We start from the raw sequence: 18,302 nt of genomic DNA, 5'->3' as shown, positions 1-18,302 counted from the left end.
TTAGGTTGGGGTAGGTTAGGTTAGGTTAGGTTAGGTTGGGTTAGGTTAGGTTAGGTTAGGTTAGGTTAGGTTAGGTTAGGTTAGGTTAGGTTAGGTTAGGTTAGGTTAGGTCAGGTCAGGTTAGGTTGGGTTAGGTTATGTTAAGTTGGGTTAGGTTAGGTTAGGTTAAGTTATATTAGGTTAGATTACGTTAGAATAGGTTAGGTTAGGTTAAGTTCAAAAATGATACTTATACAATCTTATAACGGCATCTGCGCCACATTTACCAAAATTTATATCGATGAACCGAAAAAGATACACCTAGGTGGTATTATTTGGTTGTAGATTTACATTAAATAATATATAAACAACAGCAGCATGAATATACACATATTTATATTACTGCGTTAAACATTAATTATATTGACACCTAAGCATCATTTTTGCGATTGCCTTCTAATAAATTGTATTGCTGCTACAATTATTAGTTTGACATTTGTGAATTTCTACCTTTTCTTTGTGATGATCAATTTTACAAATGTGTGCAGTTGTCAAAATTGAGTGAATTTATATTTACAATGAGTGATTTATGATTTTTGTTTTGTGAAACAAACTATTTTATGTGATTTCATCTATTTATTTGTGAAATCATTTAATATATGTGAAAACTACTTTCCAAATGTTAAAGTTATTTTTTTTTTGTGAATTTTGATTATTGCATTGTGCGATTAATTCCCACCCTTATTAAAATAGCTCTACTGGATGTTTAACAATACACATCTACACTACAATAATTTTTCTTGTTGTCTTTTACTTTTAAAATAAAATGTAGACATTTTTAGTCACTAAAATCACTTTATCTATCTTTTTAACTCATTTTTTCCCAATAAATGGTACTCATCTATTGGAAGAATTATTAAAAATCTTGATTTTTGGCCGTTAAAGGGTGGTCGCCGGTAATATAAAACTGAAATTACGCTGACTCAATTCCATTCGCCATATTGGAGGTATTGTCAACTTTGTAATGTTGGCAAAATCGTTCGAAATTGACAGTGGGTAGTGAACGGACAGATCAATCTTCTGAAAATGGTAATATTTAAAGAAATATTGATCATCTCTGAATATTTTATATATCATGCGCTAATTTATACATATTTAAATGATTTCAGTCGTTCGCCGACAAAATTACCACCCTTATGGCTCGGCCAGGGCAAGACGTAGTACCGAAAGATGACGTCCCATGGTGGATGAAAACTGCTGGTAGAGGGTTGGGAACAGTGGGCGGTTTTTGTAAGCATATTGAATATTTTACCCATTTATTCCATGCTAGACCTGCTCTAATTTTTATGTACGGTTTAAACAAATATATTAATTGATCAGGGAAAAGTTTGTGTACACCCTTATCTCACCACTTCACACAAGAAATCAATGCCTGTTTCTCTCAGTAAGCAGATGCAAGAAATTAATATTGTTATTATTTTACACAACTTTGTTGTTTTGACTGTTAATCAAACCAGTATTTTGTAGGAAAAGTGTGATATAAAATTATTAGAGACATTTAAAATTAACAATGAAAACTCATTTGTCCATCTAACAATGTGGATGGACATAAAAATCAATCTGTAATTTAGTGTAGGTACTATGCCTTTGTACAAATTTGTCCACCTTGATTTGTGATAGTGATTTCATGGTTGAAATTGAAATTCCTCCTCAAGTTAATATTGGGTAGGTACCTACATAAATGTTCTTGATCAGGCACGTACACAGAAAAATGGTTATGGGGTCCATTTCGAAAAATATATTAATATTTTTTTATTAATTTTTAAGGTGTCATGAAGTAACGGAGTTAACAAAATCTGGCAGGCGCTACTGACTTCCACAATAACTCGCCTTCTACTTATAGTTTCTCATCGCTTCAACCGCGGATCCCCATACTTTTTTCTTGTACATTCCCCATACCCAGACACTTCGTATTTTGCGCCTAGCGATAAACACCTGACCACCAACTATAACTACATGTGCTCACCTACAAAATATAGTGACGTGTTGCATCTACGTGTGGTTATGGAATGTGCATGGCCCAGAGGTCATAATTATTAGGAATGTTAGTGTACGTTAGTGTACGTTAGTGTCATCCTCGCTCTTTTATCTTTTAAATATTTCAAATCAGAATATTAAAGCAAACATTTGATGTCTCAGATGGGTGCACCCATTATTCACGAGTGCCATGGGTTTTCCAGTGACCACAGGCCTTACGTGTCGTTGAATGCTGAGAGAAGTGAGGTCAACTCATTGAGAGAGCTGTTCAACAGACAAATCATCCGGGTCACGATCCCCTTGTTATGAGGTTGTGATGAAGTGAAATATAAGTATTCATTCACCATTTCTTCCATTCACCTAATGAATTTAATTTGTATTTTTTTCGTTCCCGGGGGGGGTCCGGACCCGAAAACCCCCTCCCCCCTTCTGTGCGCGCCTGTTCTCGATAATTAGTTAAGTATATGTGAGGAATTCGAAAAGGCTGATGAAGTGTTAGTTGCTCAGTCAAGTCAATTATCTCTGTAAATTTTGATTTCAAGGTATTCACTAAAATCGTCTAATACAAAAGAATGAAATTAGAATATTTTCTTTGAAAAAACATGGTATTAAACGTTGGTTTTTGTTTTAATAATTCATCAATATCGACTGAGGAATGTTGCCGACTTTGCAAAAAACATCCAATATTACTATTGTTCGGCTTCTGTATATTGTCATCTACGTCATGGCGCTACTATGCGATGATAATATTATGTCACACGCTTTTTGCTTGCTTTACAATAGCAACGGTTTTAGTTCTAGAAATGGCCGCGGTGACGTATGCATCTCGATATAGAAGCCAGATTTTAGGAAAAAGAGTTGTTTCTCAATTAATGATCTGACCAATGAGTCTAATTTTTATAAATTTTTAATGCACAAAAATTATACAGGGCCACTTTCAGGTTTTCCGAATCTGCACCTAAACTCGCCTTGTCTGCCTCACAGCCATAAATCAAACCTTCAAGGAACGTCGATCCGATGTTGCATTTGAAGACTGCACACATCTACCTAGCGACAGTCGCATGTAACCTCTCGAAACGTATAGATATTTATATGCGGCGACCGGTGAGCCGGTATAGGAATGACCAATTCGTAGGTGTGTGTATGCGTTCTGGCATCTTTGACTCGCAGCCCGAGATGCATGCGATTTGTTGATAGCAGCACTATATGTTTTTTTTAAAACTAAAAAGTCGCATTCGACCACTGCGGAGCTCCATTTGGCAACGTGTGTTTTGTGAATAACAATGACATCACATCAACGTATTCGACACGTTGCAGACAAGACGAGTTTTGATGTGCGAGCCGGATTACCCATATTAGCGATAATGACACCATATTGGCTGCTTAGTACCTAATACCAATAGGCCGGCCAATCAACGGCCTCATTGCCTTATGAAACGTCATTTACTGTATGTGTGAAACCTTAATGAAAACCCTGTCCTACATGTTAAATCGATGATCCAACACACAGTAGAAATATACTGAATGAATAAAATTATTATTATACTAGTATTCAATTATAACAATCTCCAGGTATCCTGCAAAAATGGTTCATTATTATACGAAGTTCGTTATAATTGATCAGTGAAAATAACCTTCCATTTACATTTACACAATTTTTATTAAACAAATTAATAAATATAAGAACTCATTTATTAACAAAAAACAGAAAACTCAGTTATTTATGAATACCAATATGTATATATGAGTACATATAAGTTTATATAACAATATATTTTCTAGGTACTTAAAAGAATCATTTATTTTAGTTTGTTTTGTTCGAACAAAATATTACATTGATATATTATTATCATTATAATCTTCTCCGTTTTCATCTACAGTTTGATTAGCACGTGTATTCATTGAAAAGTTCTACACTTATATGGGTATAACACCCCAAAGTGAACATATTTATTTTTGGTTTGTTTTATTAAACCGTTCGCTTTAACCGGGTTCGCTATAAACTAACATAAATTACACAGTTTTCGTGGATCTTTGATGCGACCTTTTGAAATTGGTTCGTTATATCCAAAAGTTTGCGTAAAATGCATTTATATGTTTATTAAAATTAATTGAGATAACTGACTTTGCAACAACCTTCATGTAATGATGTATTTTGTCTATTTCCTGTTTTAATATCATAATTTGTAATAATATCTAACTTATCGTTTGACTTTCTACAAATTCCAGTTGCTATTCTCTTGGGATTATGGAACTGCGTATCAATTATGTTCGGAAATGTCTCCTGCCTGCTGTCGGGGCTGTGGCAGATGATCGCAGGATTTGGGCTCATCGTTTGCGAGGCTCCCTGTTGTTGTAAATTTGTTGATTTTGTCCAAAACCTTTCCGACTGGGTTGAAAATCGGCCATACTGGAATAAAGCTGCCCTCTATGTGGGGTATGTACACACTTCCTACTCTGAACTACTTATTAATGGAATTATTTGAAATATACAGACAATTTCGGAAAACAATATTCAAACTATGCTTTATGGCTCACTAGTGAACTGTTAAAGATATTAATTCATAGGTACAGCTGCTGTAATAAACATATCTATGAACCTATCTCCACAGTTTTTTATTTAGATAAATGTCTACAATTATACTGTACACAGAATAAGTCAATATATTATACTGACATTTTAGTATTACTTATAGAAACACCGAATCTAAATAAATATTATTGAAGTAATATTTTTTAATTATTATATTATCACTAATAATAATAACGTTGATAATGTTGTCTTAACGAATGGGATAGGACAGAGAAGTTCTGCATAGTATTAAAACTAGAAAGCTACTGTAACTCGGCCACATTACGAAAGGACAAAAGTTTAACATTCAGCTTCTCATTATGCAAGGAAAGATTAAGGATATGCGTGGTTTAGGAAGACATTGAATTTTGTAACTTAAGAATTTCCATGACTGGTATAAGTGTAGTTCTACTGAGGTGCGTTTCACCGTGTTCCGGTCAGCAGTCGATAAATTGACGATCTCTCCGATAGTGGCCGACTTACGATAGATTTTATAAGAAGAAGAAAAATTCATCATATCTATAAATGGATATATTCTTCATTATGGTCATTTCTATAATATTTACTTCCTTAATTTATTATTACATTTCACTAATGATTTAGAATTAGATAGTTGCTGGAGGTTTCAGATTATTTCACAGTTGTTTAATATTGTCAATGTTTATTTATTTTTTTGTTACAGAGTTTCACTGCCACCGATTTTAATTTGCTTCAATTTAAGCAGCTTGTTCGGCAGTGGTCTTATTTTTGGCACCGGTGTGATTTACGGAATGATGTCACTCGGCAAAAAGTAAGTAAAATTTATGTGTTGTTGTTTGAAGTACCTAACTAATTTATTTAATACTTCCCACAGTGTTCTTTTTCATGCTACTAACCTACATTTCTAACGTAATAAAAAAATATCTTTCTTATTAATATGCCTGTAAATAATTGTAATAATTATTATGAATATTTTTTTGGTCATAAAAAAATAATAAGATGATCAACCAGATTCTTATCTTAAAGCAAGAATAAGCTAAAACCATTGTCATGATTCATATTGTTTGATATCGATTGTCTTTCATTTTTATTGATAAGATAAGTCAGCATACATTTATTGAAACAATTTGTTTATTGTGTTTGAAGTATTTGTATAATGAAGATAAATAATATTAAAACTTGACAATGAAATTTTTAGTCCAAAATGTGCATATTGACTTAACTTGTTATCATCTACAGTAGAACCCGCTCAAATTCGTTTCAATATAATAAATGTGATGTTTTTATTCAATTTTTTAAATCGAAAATGGATAACATTATCAAAGAAACACAGAATGAAATAGGTGGAATAAAAACTAATTACAATGGGAATAATGTTAATATTAAATCTGTATATATAATGACATTGTAGGGAGCATTTTTATTTCATCTTACTAATCAATTAACTGTGGTTTCGAGTCAATGTCTGTATCTAATCTTCTTTCCATTGATGCTTATATTAAATTATATGAAATATTTTTATACTAATCGCAATCTAATATGTTTTTAAAATAATCTGTACACTAATTTTAAAACAACAGTAGATGTCACAATATAATTGATTGCGATATGTTTATGAAAATAAAACAAATTGTTTGGGGTTTTCAATGGATCGGTGGTGTGGTGTGGTTTTGTTAATTGACTGATTGGTGTGCGGTCGGACTAGGGGCTCTCGCGACGACATGGCGGCTATGGCGGAGGGTGGAGTCGGCGGTTCGACTCCGCAGGGAATGGGAGTGGGAGTGGGGGGAACGGATCACGGTCACTCCACGCTCATGGAAGATCCCGATGTTTGGCGTCCAAATTAAATCGCAACAACGTATGAAAAGGCTAATAATTAACATGCATCCAATATCAATTATTATCACCGTTGCTTTCCCTGTATTGTGTGTTTTGCTTATTTAGTCTTTAATTAGCTTTCACTAAATATTTATGTGTTGATGTGATGTGTATACTTTTACTTTATTTAGATATCAGTTATGCTCCATTCTTGAAATGAAAGATTTCATTAGTGAACAAATTATATTCTCAGTATGTATTGAGATGTTCGTTTATTACGGTCAACTCATTGTACCAAGATATACAGACTGCATTAGATTGTACGGTTTTCAACAAATGAGAATGAGGTTTTCTTTCATATTAATTTATTGTCTATCAACAAAATTATGTCATTATTCATAAATGTTGTGGCTATTTTTCTCAAGATCTGTAGACTCTACAATTAACAGTGAAACATTCATTTGCAACTTGTTGAGAAAACACAAAAATGTTTAAACATCATAATGAAAATTTTAATTTCTTTACTCTTTCGTTGTCTTATGTTTTCACTTATATTTTCCTCCCACTTTTTCTGAAAAACACTGCTGCCTGATAAGATGTGTTGCATGAGTAACAAACATGATGTAGGGTTGTAGGCAGTATCTTGCTTGGGAATTTTAGGTTAATTGTAACCGGATTTGTGCTAATACAGTAAAACCTTATTAACTTGAAATCTAACAGACCAATATTTCGAAAAAAATAGATAATAAAGTTAGTGTCATTAAAAGTTCACTTATGCTTAAATTATATGAACTGTCATGTTCCCCACCGGTCTCTGTCATGAATCGGTTTATGGACTAAATAGTGGAGAAACTAGTAGCTGTTCGTTTTGCACCAGCAAAAGTTTTCTCCAAAAGTTGGGTCAATGTAGTATGCCGAGCAACAGAAACTAACTTAGCAATTACGTGTTGTCAACAATGACTTCTGGACCACCTGGAACCTCTTGAAAAAGTCAATTGTGACATTCTGTTGGAAAACATCAACTAATTGGATTATCGGGATCAATTTGTTCAGTTATTCCAGATTTATTTTAGGAGCCATCAACAATATGTGTAGTATAGCCTCCATTAGTCACAGACCTTTCATACATTTTCTGGTCTCCCTCAGGGCTCAAACTTGTGAATGTTTAAAATGACAACAATGGTCATTAGAAATGTTGTTTCTATAGTTCGCATACGACTTGAAGCTCTTTTTCGAAGTTGTTTGTCTCTTTGTATATTGTCATTAACTCCAATTGGACAATTGAATTTTTGGATAAGATATTTGATTTAAAAATGAATAATAAATAATTCAGGTAAATCAATCACGACATTCTGTGATATACCTACCTAGGGAGTTGAGTTTGTGTGTATGTTAGACTGATTGGTCTAATATGGTCATTATAGAGGATTTTCTGTAATTATGTAGCAATGTAGAGTTGTGATGTTTATCTACAGATAGGATATTTATTGAATATCATTTTAGTTAAACCAGTAAGTGAAAGTATCTCTAGAAATAATGTTTTGAAAACTGAAATATTTTTTATGGAAAATGGGTCAATTTGATATAATATCATGGCTCATGGTGGTGAAACCACCAGCTTTTTTATGTCCCTGACTCATCCTTCTATGGCTACGAAATTACAGCTAGACATTTTGATATGAAAATAGTAGTCATTTTAAATATAATTTCTTTGTATCCACTTTCATGTCTTACTATTCTTTGCAGCTTGCAATGTTGTTATGGAAATTATTTATATTTTAATGTTTGTTATTTTGTTTTTGTCAAAGAGGATTGATTATGTTAAAATCTTAGTGTCGTCAGTAAAGAAGGGATCTTAAATTTTATTTATAATACATGATATCGTGGGTATACTGGCAAAAAGCTTTAAGTCAAAAAACACTGTTTTGAGAAAATCGATTTTTAAAGTTTGAAGCTATCTGTTAAATACACTTTAATTCCAATTAGTAAAAAAAAACACTTCCTGTAGTTCATTAATGATTTAATATCATGATTATATTCATATTAAGTCTTATTTATGGTAATAATAGGTATTTTTTGTTAATTGTTTGCAAAATGGTACCACTTAGAGTTTTTTGCCAGAACACAAAATGGGTTTGTATTGAGATTTTTTTCTACCACAAGTAATGTTTTACTATTAAAAATGGTTTGGAGGATAGGTTCTAATGAAAATAGACTTATTTTTTTGCATAATATCAATTATTTATTTATCAAAAAGACATATACAGAGAACTAAAACATACAATGGTTTAATATTATCAATTTTGAATGAAAATACATACTTATATTATTATGATTTATTAAAAAAATAGATCATCAATTTTTAATGTGCAGGTAAACATTTTATTAATAAATTGATTCAATTTATCAATTAATTTGATCAATGACAGACTTAAGAACACGTATACAGTTACATAATAAATTTATAATCAATAATTGAAAAAACATTTCAAATATTTGAATATCAATTTGTCAACAGGAAAAATCTATAAATAAAATAATTAAAAATAACAAAATACAAAGTAACCAATTTAAAATGAGTTATACATTAATATAAACTTAATTAATGAAAATACATTCTTATGATTTATTATGATCAATTCTAAATGTGCAGTTCAACGTTTTATTAACTAATGTATTCATTTTATCAGTTGATATTGCTATGTTTTAATTTTATCAATAACAGACTTAATAATAACACTTATGCATTAACATAATTTATAATCAATAATTAATTACACAAACATTTCAAATATTTGGATATCAATTTGTCGACAGGAGAAATTTATAAATAAAAAAAATACAAAGTAACCAATTTAAAATGAGTTCTACCTTAACATAAACTTAATTAATGAAAATACATCCTAACTTAATTAACGAAAATACATACTTATGATTTATTATGATCAATTCTAAATGTGCAGTTCAACGTTTTATTAACTAATGTATTCATTTTATCAGTTGATATTGCTATGTTATAATTTTATCAATAATAGAACAGACTTAATAATAACACTATTGCATTAACATAATTATTTATAATCAATAATTACACAAACATTTTAAATACTCTAATATGAATGATCAAAGGGAGAAATCTATACATAGGTACATCTTTAACTAATTTTCTACGTCAGAATCGAATTCTGAGGGCTCTGGTACAGTATCAATTAACGAAGAGCTGGGCAAACTTTGATACCAGGGATGAAGCTCTGGAGGAATAATGTTTTTGCTACACATTGTCAATAAATCTTTTTTTTTCTCATTGGAAATGTGTAACTGGGAAGCGTAAGCGTTTGGTATGTCTTCAAGTGGTAGAACACTTCTTCGACCTCTACGATTACCAAATATATCAATTTTTTTGTATTCACTTGAATAATCGTAGCGGTAAAAGATTGTTCCTGGCGAAGTTTTTTCATATTTAAAACATTTCACTTTGAGCCAGTGGACTTTATCTTTGTCTTCGTCAACATTTTTATTTTTGATAATTTTTTTCGATAATGTCTTCAAGTCGAGCATGTCGTTGAATGTCAATTGTTTTACATGATAGGGATTTTTATTAACATTCTTAGACTTCCGTGCCACACGGCTCATTTTGAAAATGTTCAGCCAATCCTGCACACTGAACACGTCCATAAATTTTTTCTTATACTCGATAGCACTGTGCATGCTATCGACTTCCATGTATGTATGCCCACTCTCTAAAAATTTATGTTCGATCACACTTAAATGTGTGGTTTGCACCAGGTGTAACAGGAGAGCTGCTATATGAATATTGCGATTTTGGCCTCCACATGTATCGGAATACAGCACCAAGTTAGTTGCTGTTAGTGGCACTTCATTTCTTATATAGATGGCCAAACATGATCCGATTTCACAAGCTCCCCTCTTTCCGTCTACTTCACTCCATGCATAGCAAAATCCTCTATTTGGAGGAGCACCTTCATATATGGTTAAATTAAACATATTAAGCTTCCGCATATAATATGCCAGTGAAGCTCTTGATGATGGTATTTGTAGGACTTTCTGCAGGTCAAAAGTTACTGTAATGTATTTTGCGTTGTTGATTGAAATGTTTTTGTCCGATGACTTTGATAGTTCAGCTGCCATTTTCCGTTCAATGTGCATTCGATACTCTGATTCCAGTATGATTTTTTCCTCACTAGAGGCTTGAGAATACCGAATGCAATTGACGCACTGATCCTTTTTAGGTTTAAAAAAACTTAAATTATAATTAAGGCTAAAAGTTCGCCTATAAGTTATTGAACTCACCGGGACTTTATTGTTTTCTTCGCAGTACACTATGTACTGATCGTACATTTTGGAAATGGACAAACCACTATCCAGATATTCCCTCGTTGAAGATGCTCTGGTATAGTGGCTTTCCATTTTTGGGTATCTTTCAATATGACCCTTTACAAATTGAATGTCCTCCTGTTTAGTTTTATTTGATGGGCTTTTGCGTCCTCTCATATCCATCCCTATAAATACGCCTTGGTCACCTTCTGTTTTGAAAGCATTTTTTATAACTGTGTTAGAGATGCATATCGTCTTTATAAAAAAGTTTTGGCAAACTCTTTGCCTAATTTGGCCGGTCTTATATAAGTAATATGCTTTTGCATCTTTACGTTGTTTACCTGTTACAGTGTTCTGTTTACGGTATTTTGGACTGCTGGACTCCACATTTCTTAAAATAAAATCTCTTTTCCTTTCATGATTTCTCAAGCCCCAGTAAATCCCACAAATATGTTGACGATCTTCCGGTGTAAAATGATCACAACATTTAAATCTGCACAAAGAGCAATCAATAATCTTCGGGAGTTTTGCTACTTTCATGTTGCCTTTTCTGTTTTCGTAAGGTAGACAGTTGTCCCTTTTTTCTTTTTGAATGTTTCGCTTCCATCCTGCAGGATTACATGTCTTCCAACGGGTATGTCGTGCAGATAGATCCTGGGGTGCAACTTCTTGCAGTTCGTTATCCATAGGATTAGGACAATTATTTTCAACTCCTGTGGATGGTGAAACAGGCAAAATCATAGGTGGAGACAGTAAAAAATCTTCATCGGCAACAATATTTCCAATCTCATCTGCCAGCTTTATTTGATCTTCGTCCATGTCGCTTTCTTCTCTGTATTCTATGATTATATTATTGTCCAATGCAACGTCTTGTGTAATTTCTGTAAATAATTAAAATCAACCATTTAACATTACGTCATATACTAACTACTTATATAACTATATAAATATATAACTATAACTAAAAAATCACTTCAGCCCGTATTGCAAGACATTTTCTGTGTATGTCTTATTATAATAATATGTAGCGCATGGTGAGCACTTTTAATGTCACTAATTATTTTAAAATAAATAATATCCATATACAATTTTATTGATTAATTAAGTTTAACTCACAAAGAGAGTTAATTAATTAATTGAGTTTGCATATACTTAGTATAATTCAATTTTACGATAGTGAAATAATTTCAATGTATTATAATTCTATGGGTCATTATCTAACCTAGTCTATTAATCACAAATAGTTAGTGACTTACCTATTTCTTTTTCCTGTGGAATTTGCTGTTGGCTATCCAAATCATGGTATTCAAATCCTGCGTCGCATAATATTATAGGAATCTTCTCCAAGTCAACCTCATGTATCGGTTCAGTTTCTGAAAATTTAAAGAATATCCGTTAAATAAGGTTTTCTCCATAGACCCGAACTGTATCCAAATAATTATACTACGTGTAAATATTTGTAAACACAATATCTAATGAATAATTAGTCAAAATATACACAATAAAGGACAAGTAGGAAACAGAATACTTGTATTAATGATTTATTTTGAGGTTAGAAATTATTGATACACATACCTGCTTTATTTGTTGGTATTTTATTTTGCTGCTCGCACAAACTCATGATTTTATCAGACCTTGATTGATACATTTTGATTTGATAGAATAAAAATAGATGAAAGAAATAAGAAAATGATTAATAACGTAGAAAAAAATGTGGGCGCGTAAACGGAGCTGTCAAAATAGTATGAGCATTGATTGCAATAGTGCCAACAGCACGCTAAGTACAGATAGGCGTGAAGTTTGTACTGGCAAATAGCTGCAAGTATGTTTGAAGTTTTTGTCCAGAAATAGAATACACTACGAAATATTTAATATGTACAGACAATTAATCCTAAGTTAGTTTGAAGTGTTTTTCCAGTATTGATATTCATTTTAGTGTGTGTCAAATGACGTTTAGTCATATACAGTATTTTTCCAGAAATAATATGATCAATATTGACTTAATTCATAGTGACATTTCAATATTACGTATAAATGGATAGGAATCTACCAAAGCTTGTTTTTTCAGACGATAGAGCGTGATATAATCTACCAAACTGCATTATTAGGTCAAAACGGTCAATTTTCGACTTAAAGTCATTTGCCAGTATACGGACGATATATTATAATGAAACTACTATTATAGCGAACCTCGTCAATATTTTATGTGTTCAACTTAACGTGACTGTTATTTGTGTATCTATCACACTTTCCCAGTGCAACGGTTTCAATATTTAAGACCGACTAGCATTGACACAATGTCTTAATCCAGTTTAATCGCCATTCTAAATATAATTAAAAGTAAATTTATTATATTATACTCCTTTGTATTCTTTCTTGGTTTTTATTATTTTCAATTTTATGTAGATTTCAATGGTTGTTGTTCAGTATAAATTAGAATTGAATGCATTACATACTAGAATCTGATCAATCGAATACTTATGAACTTGAATTGTCTTTTATTAGAGCATCAATCGAAGAGATGAGAACATCGGCGTCACAATCAGGAGGCAGCACGGTACCACCCCCGCAGTCAATAACCAATTTAAGATCAAACCTTGTGGAGAATGCTGCTCCGATGAGCTTTACCGGAGTGCCCGGCTTCGACAGCAACGTCTGACATTTGGAGATAATATATTGCTTTCAATTATTTCGTCGAGTCAACTTATGTCCGCCAAATCATCATTGTTTACGTGAAGCAATTGCCCAATTTTATTTATTGGTATTTATTTTGTATGTCAAATTATAGTAAAAACGCAAAAATTCTCTGATATCAATGTCACCTAATTGTGATGAAAAAACATTTTATATATTAACACTATTTACCTGCTTTAGTGCATAATATCGAATCCTGACCAATTTCGGATAAAATATTCAATTATCCAGTATTAAACGTGTTCAATACAGGTATATTAATATTTCAATCAATCTATATTATGAATATATATTATCAAATTCATGCATCAAAACAAAAAAAGAATACAATTACATACGTATTATTTATATGCTAAAAGTATGCATTTTTTAAAAGGGTTTTTTCGTCTGTTACATAATTATAATTGGATATCAATAGATCCAAACAGGTATAATAATGCAATTTCATGATATTTTATGCTTTAAAAAGTAGTTAACTTTGTGAAATATATTAACATAATATTATATCATAGTCATACTGGCTCATTAATGTAATATTAACTATTATGTGAAAGTGTTGTGAATAATTAATCGACATACGAAAGGATTATCCACGGCCAATATTGTAATAAAAACAAATATTTTGAAATAATACCAATATCTTTTGTAAATGCACTTCAATAACATACAGATATTTTACCATCACTAAGTGTATTTTAATAGTAAATAATAATCATATTCACTATTTTTCGTAATTTTTACAAACAACCATTCTCTTTTTATAAAATAGTGATTATTTTTGGAAAAAATTCTACCGTTAAGAGTACAGTGTGCCCTGATTAATGCGATTCGAGGATTTCTCAAACTGTGGGTACAAATTATTCCCTCATTCAAAGAACAACTTTCTTGTTATGTTTTGTTACTTAGAGGGAGCAGAAAGACTAAAATTGTGTTTGTTTTATGAGAGACTAGTTTATATCGAGTGAGAGGAATCAATCTTTAATTAGCTGGCATTGAATCGAGACCACCGTATTTTATACTATGAATTGTATGTTTATATGATTTCAGTTGAAACTGGCAATAATTTTTTAAATCTCTGGCATTGTGTGAAAGTCGCTGATCCTTTCACAATGTCTGCAATTGAATCCAAAATGGAATAAATCTAATTGATGTTTTAAAGATACTTGCTGCACCTTGTTATGCTTCAGCATCGGAGCATAGGTGCTAGCACAAGGTCGCTAGGTCTTCTCTAGGTCCATCACCATGTCTAGCGCCTCCTGCCATATGAGGCCTGCAGCATATACATAGGTCACTTTTGTAGTACCACTGCAGAGTGAGGTACATAATATTATGACTTAATAATGAGCCTAATGATTAGGAAACAGAAATGAATCTATTTTCACGTGTCAGCAGTCTTCATGCTTGGAGGCTGATCCAATGCGAAGATTGTCTTCCCGAGTGGTAAAAGATTTTCCATTTACACCTTAACGTCAACGAAATTAATAGTTGCATTATATGAGCCTATTCAGGCGAATAAATGAATTATCTATGGCAGAAATCAGATTATTCAAGTGTGTTTTGGATTGCTTGCGAGCATTTTGCCAGTATTTACTCTCTCTTAACCCTGTCATATTTATGGTTTATAATTTAATTCCCTGTCTTCCGTATATATCCGTCGTTGACCTATATGATATTTTATTTATTTCTATTTTAATCCATTGACATTTTCAGTATGTTTATGGTTTTGATAATGTTGCAATTTTGTATCTGTTTATGGATAAAGCTTCTTTGTCATTTGCATGCTGATTTGCTGGAACATACATTAGGTCTACCAAAGTGAAATGTCGCCATTAATAGCTCATTGATGATGTGTATATAGATATACAAGTATACAGATAGATGAATTTCGTGTATATTTTTTTTGAGAAAAATGTAACCAATTTATTCCTTAGATGTATTCGAGCATGATAATGTATCTATCATAACAACTTAATCTTTGAAGAGTCAAATGGTAAGTCAATTAGTTAGTTTGGAGTTGATGACTGTTTATTAGATTGTGATTACTATTTGTTCACAATAATATGTTTAGATTGAATACCTAAAGTCTTCATGGATATTCATAAAATGTTAATAATGAATGTTCAGTGATTTCCATGATTAAATTAACTATGACTATATTATTTATGTGTGAGATTAAAATCATTTCGTTACAAAAAATGTGCAAAAGAATCTACAATCATATTATGTATTTTTAGTGGCATTAATGCTTTTTTTTAATATGACGTATACATTTTGAAATATATAGGACTGTTTATTCCAAGTTAGTTTAATTATTTATTGCGGACAAATTATGTGGAAATTTGGAATTTACAGTACCTATTTGGTTTTGCAACAATAATTCCGGTTTGTTTTTCCTTCTAAGTGATCTACCTAAAAGACATTTATTAATAAAATAGGTAATTTAAAAGATCTCGGAATTATTTTTACTATTTCTTTTATCGATAAATTCCCGTGATAGGTTAATTTTTTGCTATGTTTTGTATATTTTTTCATATTGAACTTGTATCGCTTCAATGTGAAAATTAGACTTACGAAATCCCATAGTAATGTATGCTTCTATGTTATGAATGTCAAAACTGCCGCAATATATTAAATATTTTCTAGATAGTTAATTGAAGTCGGATTAGTGTTCGAAATGTTTTAGCGTTGTTGTTAGAACAATAGTCTAATTTCAAAATGTTTTTATTGTATATTTTTTTATTCATTTGTATATTAGTCATTCTCATTGGTGATATTTATTTGCATTCCACGGATTGGATTTCAATAGCGAATGAAAAGTTTTTACTGAGCACTGTACTGTAGCAGCTCTAAAATGTGTTATCCCACAACATATCTAAATTGTTAGAAAATGCATACTGTGAAATTAACATTTCATTATTTTCAATGATTAGTTTCACATTTACTCTAGGTAAATAATCAAAGAAATACCATAGCTACACAAATAGGTAACCTGCAATATTATATTTATATTTTTTTTATTAATTCAATCATTATTCACAGTATGCTGTTTTTTTTATCCTTGAAATATTGTGCATACTATTGTTAGTTCGAGTTAATATTTATGATCAATATTTAGATCTTGTTCTGTGTGTATCTTGTATGAGATAAATAGTATAAAGTATCATTATCACTATTATAAATGTTAAACAATAAATATAAGATGTAAATAAAAAAAAATGTTTTATTCCACTGAATACCCATTTACAGCATAGTAATTTCTGCAGAGAATGTTTACTATTTTGATAGGTATTGAATTAACACATTGACTGCTGACTAGATAATTACTTTTTAATTACCACATTTAAATTGCACGCTAATTATATCGCATGGCCATCTTAATCATTACGCGATGGGCGCGACTTTAGCGTCCAATGTATTAAAGATACATTTTTATTTTCAACTGATAAGATACAAATGCTCCATTCACATTGTAATGTGCTATATAAAGTTTACTATGTGAAGGGAGCATTTATTTGTACAGATATAAATAATCTCATCTCTTGTTTTGTCATCAAAATATGAATTGTGTACCACCAAAATTAATTCTTGAGTAAGATAGATAATAATTCATCGTCATCATGAGTGTGACAACCTGGGGTGCGGTTAGATCTACCTAGCGAATGGTCTGTCTGTCGGTTCATTCTCGATCATACAGTGTACACAGTGCCGTAGCAAGAGGCGGACGAGCAGGGCAGTCCATATGGGGGCACAGAAATAGTTAGCACGAAACTAGTAATAATTTCATATATTATATTCAGATTCACTGGTCAACGGTAAGTGTTATTGCTTGCAATATTTAACGTTATTGCTAATATTTTTTTCAGGATCCGCACATTTGAATATCACAGTTTAAAAACTTGGATCCTTGTGCCTAATGAAATCAATATCAAAAGAATGGGCGTAGTTAATAATAGTGTGCCCCCCTCCACTTGGAGGATTCCACCCTTTACATGCTGTTATAGATCCTAAATTAATCACCAAACATCAGTGCAGTGTTTCCAAACTATGACAAATGTTCATACATATACTTAAGGCTATACTTCTGTTGAGGCATGGTCTAAAAAGATCGTGGCTAGGCGATGCCCGGATTGTGCAAATGACGCGTGCCGAACAAAATATAATTTGTCATAAAAATTTAAAAACATGCGTCCATTCAATGTTATGTTTATTGTTATATTACTAATAATAATAGTATATTCATTGACATGTTCTCTTTTTTAAGTACATACGTAAAGTTTTTTAGTCATCTTTACACGATTTAAGAATATTTTCATCCGACGCCATGACAAAACAAATCGACGTGCAGACACTTTGACTGTCGGTCTCCGGTTGGCGACTAGTGAGAAATTTCGTCGCACCTACTGTTGAAAATTATTTGCCATTTCACTGAAGTACACTCTTAAAGCGAAAATAATGGAAGGAAAATGTAATCCTGAAATAACTAAATTATGGTGTGAATGATTCTTATTATTACGATAAAAAATAATGCATTGTTTAAAAAAATATTCTTGGTGTTCATTATCTGTAAAAAAAGTTTTCAGTTATTATTTATTCATTATTTAGCAGTTTTGTCTGGTTATGTGTGATGTTAAAAATTCACCATTTATCACTTGTCAACAAGTATGTGAATTACGAAGAGTTAAAAAGTTCAGCGGTCCTTTTGTGAATTTTGTTTTCGGTTTTAGGGTGACATGTGTACCTATTTATAAAACACTCACAATATTATGAGTTATTTTAATCTGTATTATTTATATCTGTTAATGACACAACAGATAATAAATAGAATTCCTATAGGCTATATTCAAGACGCTACATTTTGATGCAGGGTTTTGAATGTGTGAGTGTCCTA

At 31.6% G+C, this 18,302-nt stretch overlaps 2 protein-coding genes across 3 annotated transcripts; one reads left to right on the top strand and one right to left on the bottom strand.

Moving 5' to 3' along the window:
* Positions 1 to 1,017: 1,017 nt before the first annotated feature.
* On the top strand, positions 1,018 to 14,541 carry fwe (calcium channel flower). Of its 2 annotated transcripts, XM_085955344.1 has the most exons (6): positions 1,018 to 1,068; positions 1,149 to 1,269; positions 4,246 to 4,453; positions 5,271 to 5,378; positions 6,273 to 6,425; positions 13,226 to 14,097. In XM_085955344.1, the coding sequence occupies exons 1-5, from the start codon at positions 1,066 to 1,068 to the stop codon at positions 6,412 to 6,414; spliced, it is 582 nt and encodes a 193-aa protein (XP_085811470.1). In that variant the 5' UTR covers positions 1,018 to 1,065; the 3' UTR covers positions 6,415 to 6,425; positions 13,226 to 14,097. The 2 variants fall into 2 exon arrangements, with proteins under 2 accessions (XP_085811470.1, XP_085811469.1); XM_085955343.1 differs by lacking the exon at positions 6,273 to 6,425 and having other exon boundaries at positions 13,226 to 14,541.
* On the bottom strand, positions 9,484 to 12,510 carry LOC147066063 (uncharacterized). Its single transcript, XM_085955334.1, has 3 exons — positions 12,296 to 12,510; positions 11,977 to 12,093; positions 9,484 to 11,601 (listed from the first exon to the last, which is right to left on the bottom strand). The coding sequence occupies exons 1-3, from the start codon at positions 12,366 to 12,368 to the stop codon at positions 9,545 to 9,547; spliced, it is 2,247 nt and encodes a 748-aa protein (XP_085811460.1). The 5' UTR covers positions 12,369 to 12,510; the 3' UTR covers positions 9,484 to 9,544.
* Positions 14,542 to 18,302: the final 3,761 nt, after the last annotated feature.

Source organism: Rhyacophila brunnea, unplaced genomic scaffold, assembly GCF_057557595.1.
Source record: "Rhyacophila brunnea isolate RB1 unplaced genomic scaffold, BYU_Rbru_1.0 scaffold_5, whole genome shotgun sequence".
Taxonomy (NCBI): Eukaryota; Metazoa; Arthropoda; class Insecta; order Trichoptera; family Rhyacophilidae; genus Rhyacophila; species Rhyacophila brunnea.
The sequence above is the reverse complement of the archived record's forward strand: the minus strand, read 5'-3'. Positions and strand labels throughout refer to the sequence as shown.